General features: G+C 40.9%; 1 protein-coding gene across 1 annotated transcript in view; it reads left to right on the top strand.

Moving 5' to 3' along the window:
• Positions 1–2678: 2678 nt before the first annotated feature.
• Positions 2679–22341, top strand: part of FMO5 (flavin containing dimethylaniline monoxygenase 5) — a 29953-nt gene continuing 10290 nt past the window's right edge. The window contains exons 1-5 of the mRNA XM_034989836.1: positions 2679–2945; positions 3409–3581; positions 17008–17196; positions 19628–19790; positions 20585–20727. Coding sequence (XP_034845727.1) covers positions 3447–3581; positions 17008–17196; positions 19628–19790; positions 20585–20727 — 630 coding nt within the window. The 5' untranslated portion in view covers positions 2679–2945; positions 3409–3446. The remainder of the gene's footprint in view (positions 2946–3408; positions 3582–17007; positions 17197–19627; positions 19791–20584; positions 20728–22341) is intronic.

Here is a 22341-nt window from a genome sequence, read left to right as displayed (position 1 = left end):
CATCTCTAAAATAAGCACAAAGATGGAAGATATGTATATAACCAGTTTTCAAATTTTAGATTAAAGTAATTAATACAATATGGTATAAGTGTAAGGATAAACAAATAGGTCAGTGAAACAGAAGAGAGTCCAGATATAGGTACACACATATATGACCAATGACAAAGACACCAACACAGTTCAAGGGGAAAGAAAGGTCCTAGAATAAATGCTGCTGGAAGACCATAACATCCAGATAGGAAAAAAAAAAAAGTCACCCCTGTTATGGTGATGGGCAAAATGTTCAACTGGAAGGTCCTAGGCTGCTGTGGCCCTTGGGGAAGAGTGCTCCGTCCGTGCACTCGGTCTCTCTGATTTGGAACTCTTCACTTTGTATATAGTCCTCTGGTCTATTTCATGAAACCTTTCCTTAGACCTATTTTCTAAATGTATATTGAGGAAAAATAAAGCTATTAATTTTTCTTAAAAAAAATTCACCTTGACTTTTACACTTATACCATTCATATTAATTTAAAATGGATCATAGATCTAAATTTAAAATCTAAAATTATAAATCTTCTAGCTGGAAACACAGGAAGCTGTATGAGCTTGGGATGTGCAAAGATTTCTTAAATAGGAGCAAAAAGTACTAATCATAAAAGAAAAACTGTTAAATAGACTTCATCAAAATTTAAAACTTCTCATCAAAAGACACAATTAAGAAAGTGAAAAGTCATGTCCCAGTCCAGTGCTAATCAAGCAGCTTTCCTTGGCAGTTCTTCAAATTAGATCTAAGCTAAGCTCTTTCTATCTTTTATAGCTGCCATCTTAAAAGAAGTGGCCTCCAAAGGACAATATTGAATGAATGTAAAATGCAAAATGCAGACTTAACAAAGAATTAGGACATGGGAGAACATCTGAGTAGAGGTGACGCTATACTGTTCAAAAGCTCCTCCTGGGTTGGACCTTTGCAGAAACTCCTCTGTACAATTACATATGTATGCACATGCACACACAAACACACACACACTCCTCCAAAAGCCTCATATATATTACCTTGGAATTACTCACTGTTATCTATTGTATCTGTCATTTGTGCTACTGCTCTTTCCTAATAGCATGAGTGAATAATTGTGTTGAACCTGTCCATTAGTTTGCATATATTGTTACAGCCCAGTGAAGAAATTGACTCACTTGGAAATGGCAGTTAGACTAAATGAGAAAATTTGAGTCAAGGTTTAAAACATTTTACAAGTGATTTAAAAACAACACAAAACAGGGGCACGTGCGTGGCTCAGTTGGTTAACTGACTGCCTTGGCTTGGGGCATGATCCCGGTGGAGCCCCACATAGGGCTCCTTCTGCTCAGCGGGGAGCCTGCTTCTCCCTCTCCCTCTGCCTGCCGCTCCCCCTGCTTGTGCTCTCTCTCTCTTTCTGTCAAATAAGTAAATAAAATCTTAAAAAAAAAAACGCACAAAACATAGCTGCCAAATTTAAAAGTGATTAATTGTAAAACACAAAGTAGAGAATTAAAATAAAATTACATTTTACAATATTAAGTTTTAAAAGTAATTCTTGCATTGTTCTGAAATTGTGAAATTGATTCAGTAAGGGAGAGATTAATATTCAATTTATAAAAGCATTCACCTGTTTTCTTGTATCTAGGCATCTCTAGTGCATTCAAAATTATCCAATTTACAAATAACTCATTTATAAGTTAAACTGCCTGGTTTGCATCCCTGCCTTTCCACTTACTGGGAAGATGGGGGTGATGATAGTACTTGCCTAGCTGGGTTGCTGAGAGATTACATGGGTTCATTCCCATCCAGTGTTTTGAACGGTACGAGGTGAGCCCTTGAGAAATGATCATTACTGGCCCATGAAGGATACTTTGGAAACCCAGGACTGACATTCCTGACATCAAACCATCTTGAGCCAAGTTGACTAAGGAAGTAAGTAGAAGGTAAACAAATAGATGGCATCAGCCACTGCTTAGTTCTCCAAAACCCCTCACATATGTCAAAACAGACTGGTGGGTTGGATGGGCCCTGATTCTGACTCAGGGTGTGATATCCTACATCCATTACACTGGCCTCTTCTGCATGATTTTATATTTGAAAAAATTAAGTTCCATTTTAAAAGTGGATATCTTATGTTTTTAATTACTGATGTAAGTGTGTGAGAGAAAGTACTAAAAAAAAAAAGATTTTTTTGAGAGAGAGAGAGAGAAAGAGAGCTAGACAGCGCGCGGGGAGGGGCAGAGGGAGAGGGAGAGAAGCCGGCTTAGGACCCCCTCTCCCGGCCTTGAGATCCTCACCCCAGCCGAAATGGAAAGCCCACACTTAACCAGCTGAGCCACCCAGATGCCCTGAGAAAACACTTTTTTTTTTTTTTAAGGATTTTATTTATTTATTTGAGAGAAAGAGAGCATGCACAGGGGTAGAGGGAGAAGCGACTGCCCTGCTGAGCCAAGAGCCCGATGCGGGGCTCCATCCCAGGACCCTGAAATCCTGACCTGAGCGTAAGGCAGATGCTTAACGACCGAGCCACCCAGGTAAGAGCTCCTGTAAGTAGGAAACGTGATCCGTTTCTCACTGAACCGCAGCGGCCCGTTTAGTGCACAGGTATTTTAAGTAAATTTCTACCAGCAACCTGGAACCAAAGAACCGATCTGTGAGGTGGGAGTGGGGTGGGAAGGGGGAGTGAGGCTCCGGGATATGTTTTAACACATCCTGAAAGGTAGGTGTTCTCCACCGAAGCTTTTAGAGCAAGACTTGCTTTGAGGTTGTTGCTAGTATCCCCTTCACCAGGCGGAGTTTGTCACTTTAAGGCAGATACCAGGAAGTTCAAAGTGGATGTGGAGAGGGGAGGGATGGAAACACAGGGTTGCTGTGTCTCTAGAGACTGTGGTTGACCCTCCGGGCAACTGCAATCGAGGTGGTCGGATTTTTTTTCGGCTCAAAGCAGGTTTGGCCCACGTACTATTTTCGCTGGAGGAGGGAGTGGGTGCCGCTGAGCTGCGGGGCTTTGGCTGGAAGGAGGTGGAGAGGAATAGTTACTCCCCATTGGCTGTTGCTGTTTGCACTTTGTCGGTTTATTTTTCTGCCACAGCAGCCAAAAGTGCAGCGCAGCCTCTGGATGGCAGCTGAAGGATCGGCCAGGTGCTACAGGAAAGGCAGTGAGATACGCTGCCGCAGCAGGGCTCTCAGCTTCGGGTCTTGCGGACGCAGGGCTCCCATATCCCTTTCCTAGCAATTCCCTATGCCCAGGGGGGACAGCAGAATCTGACTTCTCCTAAAGCACCTGTTGTCCCAGCATTTATTTGGAGGATGCCATGGCCAAGATCCAACTTCCCTGAAATGTGTTAACTAAAGTGTGCTTTCTGTCTTTTGTTTTTTTGTTTGCTTGTTTGTTTGTTTGTTTTGGACAGGTTACATTGATCTAGCCTGGTAAAGATATCGGGAGACCATGACCAAGAAAAGAATTGCGGTGATTGGGGGAGGTGTGAGTGGGCTCTCCTCTATCAAGTGCTGCCTGGAGGAAGGCCTGGAGCCAGTCTGCTTTGAAAGGACGGATGACATTGGAGGGCTCTGGAGGTTCCAGGTAAGTCTCCTGGTTCTTCAGTACTTGGAACCCTCACTGGAACTAGGCGCCCAGCAGAGTGTTAGTTTGCAACCTCCGGAGCATCCCAGCTGTAATCTGAAACTGGTCCCCTTCATGGAGGGCAGAGAGAGACCCAAGAAAGAGGCGGGCCACTCCAGGGTGGCAGGTGGCAAGTTTAAATAAGCAAGGGAACTTACATATGAGGCGTGTCCTGGGCAGCAGCAAGACAAGTACATCTCCACACCTGCCATATGTTAACTGGATTCCGTCAGTACCATGCACGTGGTCTCAACACCCCATCACTAGTAAGGCCAGCAGAATGTACATTCCAAGAAGTCTCTGAGGGTCCAGCTCGTGGGTCAACGTGTGGTCACAGCCTCTTGATGACTTCCCCCCAATGTGCCACCTCTCCTGACCAGCTTTTACAATGTCACACAGCCCCCTCTTCTATGGTGTCCCCTGAGCAGTCAGCAAGGGGGTTCGCTATCATGGAGGTGGCCCATTTGGTTTTGTCTGTCTGCATGGGAGGCAGATACCACGGTAAAAGTGTAGGTACATGCAAAAGAAAACACAGATTAAGGTAATGATTTCCAAAACAATTTTTTTTTTTTCCCCACCAAGGACCCCAGGCTTCCAACCACTGATTGATTAAGTTCCCTAGCTGGGGGTTGGATCACTCACGGTATTCACTTATGTTCTCATGTGATTTAGTAAAGGTGATACATTAGCAGACTCATCAGGTATGAACACACAGCATTCTGTTTGGATCATGGCACAGGTGCCTCCTTCTGAGGCAAAAATAATGTCCAAAGCCATTCTATTTTGGACGACAACTCTTCTCACTAGAGCTATTTCAGTATTCAGTAAGGACAAGGTTTGTTGGTTATCATTTAATGCTTGCTGGGTGAATTTAGTAAGGGCTTCTAAATGTACTATAACATCCACCGGGCCAATGGCGGAATTAAAGACAACAGCTATAATCCATGTCAGTGAAAAACACAGCGTGTCCATCTAGCCTTGAGGTGAGGGAAATTGACAAGTATTGTTTCCATGGGTGGGGTGAGTTCTCCCCTATGCCCAGGGAAAACTCAGGGTGCAGTGGTCCAACCACCCAGGTGGGAACCGTGGCCAAAATTTTGTTCCACACAACCATTAGGCCCCTTTTCGGGCTACTGAAAGTTAGTACCAAACTAGTCACTCTCCTTTAATATGACAGAGTGACTGACCACACAGTTCCAGTGACATCCCTCCTATATTCCCGGTACAGTTGTATTGGTTCTGTTTCAAATGACGTTTCTCTCTTCCCAACACAGGGGTGCCTGGGTGTTCAAATGTCCATAAACCCATCCCAAATCTGGCTCAACGGTGGTATTTCTGGGACCCTTCCAATGAGCAGGTTAAGGGGCTGCCTGTGTAGTCTGATAGACAGAAAAAGAAGACCCATGCCCAGTGTTATTGATAGTGTGTGCCCCAGGCCAGGTTTCTGGATTAGTATTGGTAATATCAGATGAACCAAGAATGCTAGTCCTAATGTGTTCTTCCTTAATGCATGGCTTTAGGGCCTTTCAGTGTCTTTCTTGGAGGGGTGATTCTCACCATGACAATCCTGAGGAGCTAGAGAGGGGCAGCTTCCCACATTGCCATCAGTTGGATTGATTTCTTTGTTGGACATAGGGGTGGGCCCACTGTAGAAAGGAATTTCTGTCGGGTGCCCATCCTGTAACTGGACACCAAAGGAGCAGCAGAGTCTAAGGTCAAACAGATATTTAGTAGGAACTTGTATGGGGAGATGTTCCTCTGTTACAAGAATGACAAGGCCTGATCTTTAGACGTTAGGGTGGTTGCAGTTTTAGGAATTTGACCAGGTCACGTATACCATCCAGGTTGGCCAGGCGAGGAAGCACTGTCAGGTGTGAGATGGACTAGGGGTGGGATATGCCAGACCAGGACTCCATCCTCTCCCCCTCTTTCAATGGTACATATTCCTCTGCAGGTATAGTATGTTTCAACAAGTCTAGCTTGTAGCAGGACAATAGGATCCCAGTGCGAAGTAACTCACCCATCCCAGCAGAGCTTGCCATTGCAAATTCCAGTAGATAATGCCTTTCTCAGGGTTTGGTGTTCTCAACAGCACAACATGCTCATCTTGGTGAGAGTTGGGGCAATGGCTGGGTTCCGCAACTTCCACACCTTTACAGTATCGAGGGCCTTGGCGGGGGTCCCCAGTCTGGCATATGGGGTAATTAGGACTTATTGGTTGATCATGCAAATGTGTTAAAGTCTGGGACAGTACTTTCGTCTACTTGGCCAAAATGGTTTTACCTGTTAGTAATTTCATCTCTCCTTTAATATCCCATTTTTCCTTTCTACCAACCCTGCTGCTTGGGGGTTCTAGGGGAGCTGGAGCCTCCATTCACTATCATGACTTTTGTCCAGTCTTGAACATCATGACCTTTGAAATGGGACCACCCCATCATGTCTACTGATGAGGGTATCCATACATGGTACTCAGCTTCTATAATCCCCTAATGGTGGCAGCCTGGTTTGCACATTCACAGAGAAAGTTTGGGTTAGGCCAGGTGCTGTGTCCACACAAACCACGGTGTATGTGTAACCTTCACTCTGAGGGAGTGAGGCAATATAATCAATTTGCCAATCACTCCCTGGTTGAGAACACCAGATTCCTTTGGTAGCTGCCTTTGGCATTGGTTATAACACACAAGACATGCTGTTACTGCATTAACTTGAGTCACTATAGTTCAAGGGTGAAACGAGCTAAGGTATCAGCTTCCTGATTGCCAGGGGATGTTAGTGCTTTATGAGCAGGGATCTAGAAAACAGTGAGTTATACTTCAGGCTCTTATAGGGGGACCCAAATGTCTTTCCACATATCCTGATACTCACAAGGGCTGATTCACAATCATCCACCCCTTGCCTTCCCAATGTCCAAGCCGTAGGTTTCATCCCTTTAGAACAGCCCAATTGTCAGTGCAAAGGGTTAACAAAGGAGTAACAGCCAGAACTCATGAATCACCAGCCAAGCTGTTCTGAGTTCAGCCCGCTGGTTACTGTACTCTGTTCCTGTTTCCAGCCAGATAGTGTCATTTTTGGGCAAAATAGTGACTGTACTCCTCTTGAAGGCATTTCCCCGACTAGACCCTTGTGTATACTGGGCATCGGCTAGAATTTCCCCACTCACTCCCTACAGGCTACAGGGACAAAACAGGTAGAGGGTCAGGGGCATCTGGAGGATCTACATCCTCCACAGGTCCTAGCAGCACCTGCATTTCTAGTAGACTGGGGGATAGGGTGCACCTCTGCTGCAAATAGGCATGTCACTTAATCACAGTGGAAATTTGAGCTATGGCAGAGGTGGGTAAATGGAACGTATTCTCATCCCATCCCTTGATGGGCAGGGAAGTTCTTACCACAGTGCTCTGTTCCTTAGTGAGAGGCTTAATCTGGAAGGGTGCTCTGTGCGGGTAGACAGGTTTTTGCTCTCTTCCCAGAGCTGAGACCAAAATCCCAGGGGTACTCTCTCCTTCTCTTATTTCTGCTAGTGCCCAGCGCATATATTCCAGAGTCACAGACACATCTAATTCAAATGGTAGTCCTGCTTGGGAGATGCCCAGAACTATAACCTGCTTTACTAGTATTTTGGCCTTTTCAGAGGCAGCCTGCTGCTCTGATCCCCAGTCCCACATGTGCCCTTTCTTTACCAGGTGGTATAAGGAATGGGGACACTGTGCCAGGTGGGCAGTAAGAGTCCTCCCAAGTCCCTAAATCCTTGCAAAGGCTGGCATTTTGTTCACATTCTTAGGGATTGGGTAGGCTTGCACCTTATCAACCACAGCTTCTGGGACAACACAAGTCTTATCTGACCAGGCAGCTCCCTTGACCCTGAATTTTTTGTGGGTTCACTGCCCATCCTCTCTCTCACATAGGCTCCAGCAAAGCCTCCAGGGTTTGCCTCCAGCAGAGGCAAATCTTCCCATGTTAACATTATATCATCAATGTAATGGACCCATTTTAGTGATGTGGGCAAGGAAAACAGGGCAGGTCTCAGGCTACCATCCCATGACATATGGTGGGGCTGTGTACGGCACCTTAGGGAATCACTCAAAAGACCTATTGTTGCCTCTCCCATGTAAATGCAAACTGGTCTTGTGACTCAGTGGTCAGGGATATACTGAAAAAAGGCATTTGCTAAGTCCAGCACAGCACAGTACACTCCTAGGACTCTGGCCAAGATATCTAAGATGGTGGCAATGTTGGGCACAGCTTTATGGATTGGGAAGACACTACCTTGTTCAGTTCTCGGTAGCGTGCTGTCATCCACCATGAGTGATCTGACTTTTTTACTGGACATTCAGTGCAGTTTTGGATTGCTTATCCTTATGCCCCCCCAAGCAATTTATATTGACAGTTACCACTCTACAGGGATGACAGGCTCACTGGTTCCCAGTTAATGTTTGCCCTCAGTACTGGTTTGGTTACCCAGAGGTGGAATTCACCAATGGAGATTTGCCCAAGGGCAGGGGAAGGGGTGAGGAGCCTCCAATTGCCTGAGTCCAGTCAACCGGTGGTCATGTCCTCTTGATGACCTCCTCCAACAATGAGATATTTTATCTTGTGTCAGCTAATATGATGGGCTTAACAGTGATTAAACTTGCTAGAATTCAGCCCGCTGGCCTCTTCTCTCCAACCATCACCTCAGGTTCTGTTCAGGTTCTTCCTACCCCTCTCCTCCCCCCGCCCCAGGCTAGCAGCAAAATAGGACACAGGTATCACTTGTTTGTACTTTACTGATGTCTACGGAAATGAAAATGGCACAGAGATCATTTTCACTTAATGATTTTTGCTGCTATCTGAAAGAGGGTAAACAATCTTGGTGGGGGGCAGAGTGAGGGTGGAGTGTAACAAGATAACAAACATTAGAAAATATAAAATGGTTAGGAAATTTAAAGTGGTTGCTCCTGGTCTGCATTAATAAGTAAATGATCTAGAACACTTGCTTACAACTCCTTCCAGGGATCCCCTTTTCAGTCCTCTCTGACCTTACTGTCTTTTCTTTCCTTTTTCCTCCCACCCTCCCTCCCTTCTCTCTCTCTTTCTTTCTTTTCTTTTCTCTTTCTTTCTTTCTTTCTTTCTTTCTTTCTTTCTTTTTCTTTTCTTTCTTTCTTTCTTTCTTTCTTTCTTTTTTCTTTCTTTCTTTCTTTCTCTTTCTTTCTTTCTTTCTTTCTTTCTTCTTTCCTTTCTTTCCTTTCTTTCTTTCTTCTCTTTGAATTCCAGTTCAATTTAAATAATTCTCTAATAATCCTAGTCTCAAATAGAATATAAATTCTGGCTGTCTTCTTTGCTTTGAACTTTTCTTTCACTTGAAAAATCAAATTTAGTTCAAAGGCCTGTCTTCAGAAGAGGGCAGAGGGCACCTGCAACTGGTATTTCTTGCCGTTGCATTTTATTCAGTTTTTAAAATTGAGTTATTAATATGTGCATCCAGCCCTGCAACTTGTCACTAAGTTTAGTTATCATCTATTTAAAAGATAATTAAGCTAATTATATGCCAAAGAATATCAACCTCCTTTACTGATCTTCAAAGTGGCAGGCATTCACTGGGTTTGCTTTTAAACTTACTTTCTAAACCAGTGAATGGTGTTAAGATGTCCAGATGTGTTTCATATTTTATACACATAAACAGAGTATTGATCAGTCACTTAAAAATGGCTTCATAGCAGGGCACCTGGATGGTTCAATCAGTCGAGCATCTGACTCTCGATTTCAGCTCAGGTCATGTTCTCAGGGTCATGGGATCGAGCCCCACGTTGGGCTCTGCGCTCAGCATGGAGCCTGCTTGAGATTCTCTCTCCCACTCCCTCTGCCCCCCAACTCATGCACTCACTCTTTCTCTAAAATACATATGTATGGGGCGCCTGGGTGGCTCAGTCGGTTAAGCGGCTGCCTTCGGCTCAAGTCATGATCCCAGGATCCTGGGATCGAGCCCCGCATCGGGCTCCCTGCTCAGTGGGGAGCCTGCTTCTCCCTCTCCCTCTGCCTGCCTCTCTGCCTACTTGTTCTCTCTATCTCTCTGTCAAATAAATAAATAAAATCTTTAAAAAATAAATAAAAAATAAAATACATATGTACATACATACATACATGGCTTCATAGCATTCCTTAGTTGAACGGCACTGCAGTCCTTTTGCATCTTGGCTCTGTCTTGGGGAACAAACTCTATTTGACAATAGTTCTTACTCAGACCTTGAGTGAATATCCCCTGGCGGAACCCCCATGCTTCAGTCTTGGGCATGAACTGAAAAGGCTGTTAATTAGTGTTTGGTAATTAATAGAAAATTATGCTTTTGAATCCAGCCGCAACATAGTATATAAGTTAAGCGCACAGCCTGGGTTCAAATCCTAGGTCTGTACCTACTAGCAGTGTGACCTTGAGAAAAATCATTAGACCTCTGTGTACCTCTGTTTTCTTATCTTTGAGAAGGAGATAATAAATAGCACCCATTTCATGGAGTTATTGTGGGGGTTAAGTGAATGGATAATTATGTCAACACTAATAACAGTGCCAGGTGTACCATAAGTGCTACATGTCATTGTTATTATTATTCAGCAGGCCTGGAGTGGGGCCCATGCATCTGGTGTCTTTGGTCAGCGTCCTAGCCAGGCTTAGAAATAACTGATCAGGCAATGCAATCAGGTCAGGTCCCCATTCTACCTGATTATCAGGTTTCTGGCATTTACCTGCAAAGTGGTTTAAACTTGTTCTCTGTTAAAAACTTAACCTGGGATTTTTCCTGAGTATCCACTTGGCAAAATTTCAGCACCATATGAACTGCTTCCTTGAAAATAAAGAAGCTATACTTTGTCATAACTCTCTGACTTCTTTTAAGACCAACTACATCTGTGTCCATTATATTATATATCATATGTAATGTGTTTTACACACACATATATATACATACATACACATGTGCACACCCACACTATTATATTTCTAGAGCCAAGTGTGATGTCTGGCACATGTTAGGTGCCAAATATATTTATGTTTTATAAATAAATCCTTGAGAAGCAAAATGTCTTCAGGGGCTGCTTAAAATGCTTGTGGAAACAAGGACCTTCATTCTCACACATTCCACAGTTACACAGTTGTGGATCCTGAGGTATTATAAACATTCATTAATTTTGGATTAAATATGTTTTACATGCTGATGCTGTTTTCCTCAAGAATTTCCTCTGAGACCTGCTTCTCTACCACGCCCTGGTTGGTTTGTTATTTGGAGTCCTGCTCTCCCCACTTCTCTAACTCTTCTGTAATTCACTGGGGGTTTCATACATAGGATCATCCCAAGCACTTTGGAATTCCACCATTGCTGCCAGGTGTCCCATAAGACAATGGGGACTCAGAGCTGCCCTTTTCTTTTTCTTGTGACAGGTCCTAGGGATTCAGTATACATCCATATTTTTATTCTCAGATACCATCACTTGCATTTTCCTATCTCTCTTCCTCTTTCTCTGTTCCACCTGCTAAACAGGAGTATATGATTTACTCTCCCACTTGCCTCCTTCTTATTATTATTGAATACTTTCCAGTAGTAATTATTTATAAGTTCTCTAGACATTAATTTCAATCAATTCTTAGTCTCCTCATTAACATTAGATCAGACTGATGGTGGAAAGTAGGTGCTAACATATCATTTTGATTTTTCATACTTTAATATTACTTTATGAGTGAAATAGCCTTAAAATGATAAAACCCCTTATGAATGCTGAGGATTTAATAAGTATTTAATGCTGGAAATATTTTTTTAAGATTCTTTAGTCAATCTGAATTTTTAAAATCCTTAAGGCATACCAAAGCAGTGCTTCTCAGACTTTAATGTGCATATGAATCGCTGGTGATTTTGCCAAAGTGTACATTCTGATTCATTAATCTGGAGTGCTGCCAAGATTCTGCATTTCTGATAAACCCCTATGTTATGTCAATGCTGCTGATCTGAGAACTGCATTTAGAGCAAAGCTCTAAAGAGTATATGTAGGGGCACCTGGGTGGCTCAGTCGGCAGAGCATGTGACTCTTGATCTCAGGGTTATAAGTTTGAGCCCCACGTCGGGTGTAGAGATTACTTAAAAATAAAATCTTTAAAAAAAAGAGTATATATAATATAAAAAGGTAATACAAAAAAAGATACCAAGTGGATACAATATGATGTAAAATTAAAACTAAATAAAATATAAATTAAGTAATAAACACCCCTAGATGAATAGGTTTTTAAAAATTCTTAAATTTATTAACTCTCTTCCCTCCAAAAAAAAAAAAAGACAAATGAATGAATGCAAAAACACTTAGAAGAGGGTAGAGAGCAGTGGTTCTCAGCACTGGCTGTACTTTAAAGAATCATCTGGGGAACTTTAACAAATACTGACGTCAGGCCATTTAGAAGTTCTTGTTTTATTGGCCTGTGATGCCAATAACACTCTCCACCACTTATTTCTAATGTGCAGCTGGTGTGGAGACCATTGCCCTATAGTTTTTAACCCCAGCTTTCCAGTTGATAAATGAGGATGACATGGCACCTTTAAAACAAAATCAGTAACAGTATATTGAACTTCGGACTTTGTTAGACGATGTCGAAATAAAGATAACTCCTGCCGCTGTCCTCAAGCATTTTGCAATTTAGCTAAGAATGTGTGGAGAAATGACTTTTGAGGTTGATGGGATGAACTCTGGTGCCCTGAGCTTTCTGGGGCCAGCACACTACCTCTTACCAGCAGATCTCAACCTTGTCTGCATATTAGACAAGGAGCAATTAAAACAGGGTCTCTGGGAGTAGGGACCAGGCCTTAGTATTTTTTAGAATTCCCCAGATTATTCCAATGTGCAGACAAGGTTGAGAACAGTCCTAAGAGAGCTTTTGTCCCATGGAATTCTGAGTTTGTCAAAGGAACAGAAGAGCAACACTGCCCCTATTCTCTTTTCTTGTATGAACTTCCTGTTCATATGTGTGAGTCATGTGCTTAGGCAGGAAATACAATCAAGGTACATTTGTAGAGGGCAGATTTATTAATTATGGTAGAAAAATTTAAAACCCCAGTGCAACAGCTTCTTCTTCCACTCACTGATCCAGTATTGCTCTGTTCCCACTCTCTTTTATAAAAAGCAGTGGTTTAACACAGTGGTAAACCCTACCTGGGGTCCAATCAGGAGTTTGGAATAGCTTGATTTTTTTTTTTAAGATTTTATTTATTTATTCATGAGAGACAGAAAGAGAGAGAGGCAGAGGGAGAAGCAGGCTCCCCACGGAGCAGGGAGCCCAATGCAGGACTTGATCCCAGGATCCTGGGATCACGATCTGAGCTGGAGGCAGAAACTTAACCGACTGAGCCACCCAGGTGCCCCTTGATGGTTTTTGTTGACATAAGAAAACACTTTGCTGTGTTAGTAACATGTAAAAGAATATAAATATATGAGTTTTGCCACAGGGGTAAGATCTGTGATGCATTTAGCTCTGTGAACCCAACTGACCTGCTCTAGAAAGCATGGTTCTACTCCTTATACTAAACTTAGAATTAGTATTTTTGTATTCTTTGGGTAAATACCTTGTAGTGCAATTGCTGGGTCATAGGGTAGTTCTATTTTTAACTTTTTGAGGAACCTCCATACTATTTTCCCCAAATAGCCAAAGCAACCTTGAAAATGAAAAGCAAAGCTGGAGGCATCACAATTCCAGATTTCAAGTTATATTACAAAGCTGTAGTAATCAAAACAGTATGGTCCTGGCACAAAAAAATAGACACATAGATCAATAGAACAGAATAGAAAACCCAGAAAGGGACCCACAACTATATGGGCAATTAATCTTCGACAAAGCAGGTAAGGATATCCAATGGAAAAAAGTCTCTTCAACAAATGGTGTTGGGAAAACTGGACAGCAACATGTAAAAGAATGAAACTGGACCAGTTTCTTACAGTACACATAAAAATAAATTAAAAATGGAATAAAGACCTAAATGTGAGACATGAAACCATAAAAATCCTAGAGGAGAACACAGGCAGCAACCTCTTTGACCTAGGCCATAGCAATTTCTTTCTAGATACATCTTCTAAGGCAAAGGAAACAAAAGCAAAAATAAACTATGGGGACTTCATCAAAATAAAAAGCTTCTGCACAGCAAAGGAAACAATCAACAAAACTAAAAGGCAGCCTATGGAATGGGAGAAGATATTTGCAAACGATATATCTGATAAAGGGTTAGTATCCCAAACCTATGAAGACTTATCAAACTCAACACCCAAAAAACAAAAAATCCAATGGAAAAGTGGGCTGAAGACATGAATAGACATTTTTCCAAAGAAGACCTATAGATGGCCAACAGACACATGAAAAGATGCTCAACATCACTAATCATCAGGGAAATACAAATCAAAACTATAATGAGATATCACCTCACACCTGTCAGAATGGCTAAAATCAACAACACAAGAAATAACAGGTATTAGCGAGGGTGTGGACAAAGGGGAACCTTCTTGCACTGTTGGTGGGAATGCAATCTGGTACAGCCACTATTCCTTTTCTTGTCTTATTACATCAACTAGGATTTCTAGTACAGTGTTGAACAGGAATGGTGAGAGAGGACATCTTTGCCTTGTTCCCAATTTTAAGGGGGAAATTGTCCATTTTCTCACATTAAGTTATGATGTTAGCTGTGGGTATTTTGTAGATTGTTTTTAATCAAACTGAAGAAATTTTTTTTCTATTCTTAGTTTGCTGAAGGTTTTTCTTTTTTAAATCATGAATGGGTGTTGTACAAACAACATTTCAACAAACACAAAAGAAAATTACTACCTCATTAATAAATCAACTTGTTTTTCCTATTTTCAAGTTTTATTGGCTTAAAATAAATAAAATATACTCAGAGAGAACCATCTGACAGGGGAGAGGTTTTACAATGCATAATTATATAAACATGGGTAAATATAGGTAGTATACATTGCATGCAGACATAATTTTATATATTTGATGGCGAGAATGTGAATTTAATTTTGTAATATTAATTTTTTTTTTACTAAAAGGTATATTATAGGTCATTTTCAATGTTCCTACATAGATTTGAAAATTACAGTTTAGGTGTCTCCAAATTCATTTTCCATAATTCAGTCATTAATTCATTTCAAAGCACTTATTGAACATCCACTATATATCAGGCACTGTGTTGATGATAGAGACACAAAGAAGAATAAGATATACATCCTATTCTCAGGTACCTCACAATCATAGAAACATATACAGAATAATACACTGTTAAGTTTAAGTTGCCTTTGAGAACTTGGATATGAATGGGACATCTAACTCTGTGGGGAAAATAGAAAAGTCTTCTTCAAAGAAGTGCCATTTGATGTGACTCTTGAATGATAGGAATTTTCCAAATGGAGGAGCAGTAATATGTACTTTTAAAGTTGTGAAAGGGCCACCCACTTGCACCCCACTTCAGATACCAGTCACAAATCCAGGTTATTACTTATACTTCTGACCAACTGGCTATAAATCAGAGGTTCCCATGACCCCCTCTTTGGGTTTGATTAATCTGCTATAGTGGCTCACAGAACTCAGGAAACCCATTTACTCACTAGTTTACCAGTTTGTTATAAAAGGATATAACTTATAACAGCCAAATGGAAGAAATGCATAGGACAAGGTATGGGGACAAGACACAGAGCTTCTGTGCTCTTTCTGAGTGCTCTAACTCTCCCCATATCTCCTCAGCTTCACCAGTCTGGAAGCTCCCCAAACCCCATCCTTTTGCATTTTTATGGAAGTTTCATTATGTAGGCATGGTTGATGAAATCATTAAATCATGGCCATTGACAATTTATTCAACTTCCAGCCTCTCTCCCCTCCCCAAAGGTCGGTGGTGGGGGTGGGGGTGGGATTGAAAGTTCCAGCCCTCTAATCACTTGGTTGACTCCTCCTTTTTTTTTTTTTTTTAATTGAGAGAGAGAGGGAGAGCATGTGTGGTGGTGGTGGTGGGGTGGGGGGAGGCAGAAGGAGAGGGAGAGAAGAATCTCAAGCAGACTCCCTGCTCAGCAAGAGAGTCCAACATGGGGTTCAATCTCATAACCCTGATATCACTACCTGAGCCAAAATCAAGAGTGGAATGCTTAACTGACTGAGCCACCCCGGCTCCTCTTAGTTGGCTCCTTTGGCAATCAGCCCCTATCCTTAAGTGGTTTCCAAAAGTCACTTCATTAACACAACAAAAGACATCTTTATCATTCTTAACACTTAGGAAATTCCAAGGGTTTGGGGAGCTATGAGTCAGGAACTGTAGGCAAGTCCACATATATATGCAAAATACATACAAAGACCCAAATACATATGAGAGATATTTTTTGGTCATCTGAATGACCAAACATATATTTCTTATAAGTCACAATATCACAGGCACTTAGCTTATTTCTTTTCTATAAATAATGCTATCATTAACATCATTTAACATAACTTTGTCTACTACGCTGAATATTTCCTAAAAAGCTAAGTAAGTTTCAAGGGTTTTCATATTCTTGCCACATTGCTCTCCAGAAAACATTGTACTAACTTCACTCTCTCCAGTATAAGTTCCCATTTCATAAGTTTCTGTTTGTGCTAATACCGAGTAATAGTCTTTTAAATGAGTAAAAAATATTGTATGGTGACTACATAACATAATAAAATTTAAAAAATTTTTTTAAATGAGTAAAAAAAATGAGGTAATATGGGAACATATGTGGACAGAATAGAAGTTAGTACAATGTTTCCTGGAGCGCAGTCTTGCCAGTGTACAACAACCCTTGAAACTCATCTAGGCTTTGAAATATATAAAATATTTATAAGACTATTATTCAGATGAGCAGTTCTCACTTGGAGCCTCACATCATTGCAATTAGGTGACATCTGAAACTATATATCTGCTGTGGTCTCTTTGTTCACATGTTTAGAACTTCAGCTGGGATAAATCAAATTTCTGGGGGCTGGCTACACATCTCTGTATCCCAAACATTCTCTTCACGTGTCTGACTTGGGCTTACTCACAGAATGGTGACTTAAGGTAGTTGGACTTCTTACATATCTGCTGACTTCTACCAGATCAAGCTTTCTAAGAGACAGAGGGCAGAAGCTGCAAGACTACTTAGGACTGACTTGGAAGCTATCCAGGTATCATTCCAACTGCATGCTATTGGTCTAAAGCAAGTCACAAAGACAACTCAGATTCAAAGGAAAGAGACTACACAAGGGCACAAATACTGGGAGATGTGGAGGGGTGTGACTTTTTTTAATTGGCATTTCTTTCAGAAAACTTTTTCAAATGTTTATTGACTGTTAATAAACCATGAAGTTAATTCTCAAGTTGCTATGAATGCTTCTTATTTAATGCAGGAAAATCCTGAAGAAGGAAGGGCCAGTATTTACAAATCAGTGATCATCAACACATCTAAGGAGATGATGTGCTTCAGTGACTATCCCATCCCAGATCATTATCCTAACTTCATGCACAACTCCCAGGTCCTCGAGTATTTCAGGATGTATGCCAAAGAATTTGATCTTCTAAAGTATATTTGCTTTAAGGTAGGGAATTTTGTGGGTGTCTTTGTGTTTGAAGTTGTTTGTAAAATAAATGAATAATGTGGCTTAATTTACCAGTGCTTATGTGTAAAGCCTGGCTTAATATGCCCATATATCTATCCTATCCAGACAAAGACTCCATTCTTTTGTCTTTGTGCCTGAAATACATCCATGGAAAGGTCCTTTTTCTATATATTTTGGCTGCAGATCCTAGAAGCCACCTGCCAGAATGTTCTCATTCCTTCACTTTATACTATTTGATTGCAATAAAACAAATGAGGGCAAGTGTTTTCCCAGTTACTGAGGGGAACTGACAGGTATGGAAACTTCTGGGTCCACCACAGCTTATCTGCTGCTGCTTAGCCCTTTTATACTTTCTGAAGTACTTGCCAATGCATTTTTTTAAATTTAAATTCAATCAGCCAACATATCCTTAGTCTCAGATGTAGTGTTCAACAATTTATCAGTTGCGTATAACACCCATTGTTCATCAGATCACACCAATGCAGTATTTTTATGTGATCGCAAACAACCTAGTGAAGCAGTTATTGGGAAGTTATTGAGGAAGCCAAGAAATTAACTCTGGTATAGAGGGAAGAACACTAATTGGGGAACAAAAACTTGAGTTCTAGTCTTTGCTCTACCACTAATCAACTTGTGACTTCAGACAAGTTAAGTTCCTCAACTTTGATGTCTCTTGTTTTTTTGTTTGTAAAAATTTTGTTGGTAAAACAAGATGATTATATCCGATCAGTTCAATGGTTCCTTCCTGTTGTTAAGTCTTCCTTGATTTTTCTATCATCTTTTTTTTCAAAGATTTTATTTTTATTTATTCATGAGAGACAGAGAGAGAGGGAGAAGCAGGCTCCCCATGGAGCAGGGAGCCCGATGCAGGACTTGATCCCAGGACCCTGGGATCACAAACTGAGCCAAAGGCAGACGCTTAACTGACTGAGCCACCCAGGAGCCCGATTTTTCTATCATCTTTAACCATGGCCATAGAAGAACACATATTTCTGACAGCTGGCAAAAAGCTTAAATATTCTACCTTTTTTTCCCCTTGTGATGAGAACTATTAGGATCTACTCTCTTAAAAACTTTCAAATATACCATACAGCAGTATTATCTATAGTTGTCACATTGTACATTATTACATCCTCAGTACTTATTTATCTTATAACTGGAATTTTGTACCTCTTGACCATCTGCATCCAGTTCCCCACCCCCACCTCCCTTCTACCTTCTGATCATTCTGCTAAATCATGACTTTTTCTATTTAACAATGATAATAAAGTGGTAATATCCAGTGACAACTTCCAAAGTAAGTCTTTTATAGCTCAGTGACTTCCCTTCACTTGTTGTTAAACACATTTAACAAGTTTGTTACCATACTAATCAGTGGAGACACAAAGACAAAAAAAAGTCAATGATTTCATAGTCTAGTTAAGAAGATATAAAAATGAAGAAAAAAATTTCTATAAATTTAACTAATAAAAGTAAAGAGTTACAGGGTAATAAATGCCATAGAGATTTATATATTGTTAGCTCAGAGGAAGGGTGCTTAACCCATCAGGGCATGAGACAATAGGCACCAGGGAAGTTTTTTTAGAGGAGATAATATGTTAGGTAAATGTTGAAAGGTAAGTAGGAATCTGCCAAGTGAACAAATAAAAGATGACCCGTGCAGAGGCACAAGCCTGTGTAAAGGCAAGAACCTTCTAGAGAAGAACTCTAAATAGTGCAGGATGGCTAGGGTGTACAGAGATGGTATCTCTAGGAGTCCACCAAGACATTATGGTCAGAGGCCCTAGAACCACATAGGAATACATTCTTAATGTTTCCTTAGGCTGGATAGAAAAAAATATTTTTTTAAACCTAAAAGTTATACCACTGACTATCCCATCTTGCAGCCTCTTTCTTTATAATTACTTGTAAAATTGGCAGTTATGGGAGCCAAAGAGAGGTTCATTGACTCAGTCACAAGTTTAAGCCTAGACAGTGAGAACAGGACTTGGGGTAAAAAGATATCAGAGGGTCCCAGGATGTCTGGGGGTCAGGAGAGGAATAGGCATTTAGTGCATGGAGTGCCTTAGAAGCACAGGAGAAACCTAAGTTCTACTCACGTGTCTCATGACATCTTAGGGCATGGTCTAAGAGAATGAGTAATTTGCACTTTTCTAGAAGCAGAGGAGAGTGCAACATTAACCTGCCAACTATTTTATTTAGCCTGCCTCAGAGGAGTTTTCTCACTCTGACCACAGCCCCAGACAAAGAAGTTCTTGTGTGTGGAATATGAAAATCAAATATCGCTGCATGAGCTCTATTATGTGATATTAGCCCTTTGTGTAACACTCTGCAAAGAGAGTCATGTCAGGGAAGATGTCCACTGTATTGGCTGTGGTTAGTCTCCTGTAGCTATCACTTTTCTTTTCAGACCACTGTGTGCAGTGTGAAGAAGCAGCCTGATTTCTCCACTTCAGGCCAATGGGAGGTAGTCACAGAATCTGAAGGGAAAAAGGAGGTAAATGTCTTTGATGGAGTCATGGTTTGCACTGGCCATCACACCAATGCTCACTTACCCTTGGAAAGCTTTCCTGGTGAGTAGCCTACAAGGAAGGAAACCCTTGAGCCATGCCTGTGACCCGATCTCTGAGGAATGGGAGGATTGTGGCCTGAGTGATTCCTACCTAAGGATGATAAGGCTTATCCTAATTCTACATGTTCCCCTGAAAGATGTTGGCGCAACTTTGATTACTGCCATTTGGGAGGTAGAAATAACATTAATTTTGGAGACTAGAGAAAAATTAGAGGGCTCTATCTTTGGTTTCACAACAACCTTAGTTTTTCTAAGGAGCAAAAGAAAGAACATGGAGTTGATCCGTATTAGGTTGAATAAAGACTTTTTCAGCAATCAAGGAAACAAACAAATATTGAGTTTCTAAGGAAGAAATGAAAACTTAGAGAACTTAATTATAGTTTTTGACCTGGATTTTCATTTTGAAAAAAAAAAAAAAAAAGCACTCTAGTATACTCTGGAGTATATGAAAACGTATGTACTCCAATTGAAATGGGAGTAGGTATTTAAATATGAAAAGACAAAAGAGAAAGGAGGTTTTCTGCAGCAGTTTGGATTTGGAAGTCTACAAGTCCAAAATACAAGCAGATCCTGAGGTAAGCAGACTATCCGTGGTAAGGAAGTCACAAGGTTCTGCTTTGAGACTGAGAGAAAAGAAAATAGGCAAAAATATTCAGAAAGGCAAGCATGCGGCTGAGTAAAGGGAGAATATATGGAGATGTGTGCTTAAACTCTACACACTGCCAGCAAAATGAATGGTTTGACAAATGATAGCAGATAAACCTCATCCGATAATTCTTTTCCCTTCTCTTGCAGGAATTGAGAAGTTCAAAGGACAGTACTTCCATAGCCGAGACTATAAGAATCCAGATATTTTCACTGGAAAGAGAGTCATTATAATTGGCATTGGGAATTCTGGAGGGGATCTGGCTGTGGAAATTTCCCACACAGCCAAGCAGGTTTGAATCAGTAAATTATTTACTTTGCCTCATCAAGGAAGCAGTCTGTAGACCCAACATAGAGTACGAATGCCTCTGCACATAGCCCATCCGTGCCAATGGCAAACATAGGGCTTGGCTCCATTGCCTCAGTTGGCAACATTATGACCATGATATGATGGAACCAATGTTCCCTGTTAGATTCCCATCATTCCCATTGACCTCACACTAAAGAATCCCAATGATCTCAATCAGTTGTCTCTTCTGAGTATGCCTCTGACTTTGAAGACCAAGCAGTTGCCTGGGGAACTTGGTCGAAAGCAGCATTCAGAGTGTGGCTCCTGTTTAGGCTAGCGGAAGTGCCACACTCTCATATGAAGGAAAGCACACTGGTTTAGCGGAAGGCTTTGCACTCAGAGGATGGTGGGAGAATTTTCCTCTTCACTCCCCAAATGGAAAATAGAAACAGTCTAATCTTTCCAAAGACAACGTGGATATTGGTATGAAAAGCATCCACGCTGTAGCATGTGCAAGGAGTTCACCCCAGCCTTTGCATACAGTTAGGTATCAGAATGACATTCACTCTAAAGCAATTTCTATGTCCTAGAGTTTTCTTGTTTTGTTTTGTTTTTTGGGTTCCAAATTTGCACTCCAGTGTTAAAAAAAAAAAAAAAGACCTGAGCTGTTTTGTTTTTTGGAGCATAGATTTTGAGCTGGAAAGAAAATGTCTTCATTATAAATTCCTAGAAAAAGACATGTCATTTTATATCTTGTTATTCATGTCTGTATTGAATAACTTTATTGGCAATAGGTAAGTGGTCATTTCCCAGTAACTTTAATTAAGCTGTGTTTCTCCACAAATATGTTTAAAATCTTTTTAAAATAGAAGTTTAATGCCACAACTTTACCCAGAAACTCCATTCAGTAACACTTCTCAGTATCATCCCCATCTATTGCCACAAAAGTAATTTAATATGTTGCCCTATAAATTAATTCAACAAGCTTGATCAGGAAATAGGTATATAAACAAAAAAGGGTAAAAATTTGTATAGGTGTTATGATAAAAGAGTGTGCAAGGTATATGATGGGGACCCAAAGCATGAGTCTTCTTTAATATGAATATCACTGGCTTATCACATGGTCAGTTATAAGGGAGCTGGGCCTTCCATGCACTGAGGAACTGTAGGTTGCCAAAGGAAGCATCCAGAGTGGATGGAGATAAGGTGGCTGTGTCTGAGAAGGCCTGGGGACAACACACTGTACAACCACGTCTGCACGGCAGGGCTGACCTCAGCACACCACTGATGCAAGCCAAACAAACTCAATTGCCGGGTTCTAACTTTTTGCTTTACATATTAAATTGTGTTTATTAGAATTTGTTTGCAGATCAAAAAATTTAAAGGGACCTATAAGTTTCAGGATATCAAGGAAGTTTGAGTATAATAAATTTTGTGATAAAACGCTTTTGTGAAGAGAAAACACCCATTTCTTATAAAACAACGTTCCTTACATTTTTTTCGTATAAATCCAGACTTGTAAATACGGTGTTTGCTTAAAACAAGGTATACATGGAAAACTGAAATGAGAAGTATGACGAAAGCCATTAAGCATTTATTGAGTGTTTACTATATGTCC

The sequence above is a fragment of the Mirounga leonina genome, unplaced genomic scaffold (assembly GCF_011800145.1).
Source record: "Mirounga leonina isolate KUSES-001 unplaced genomic scaffold, KU_Mleo_1.0 Mir_493, whole genome shotgun sequence".
NCBI lineage: Eukaryota > Metazoa > Chordata > Mammalia > Carnivora > Phocidae > Mirounga > Mirounga leonina.
Note: the sequence above shows the minus strand (reverse complement) of the source record. Positions and strands in the feature narration are given on the sequence as shown.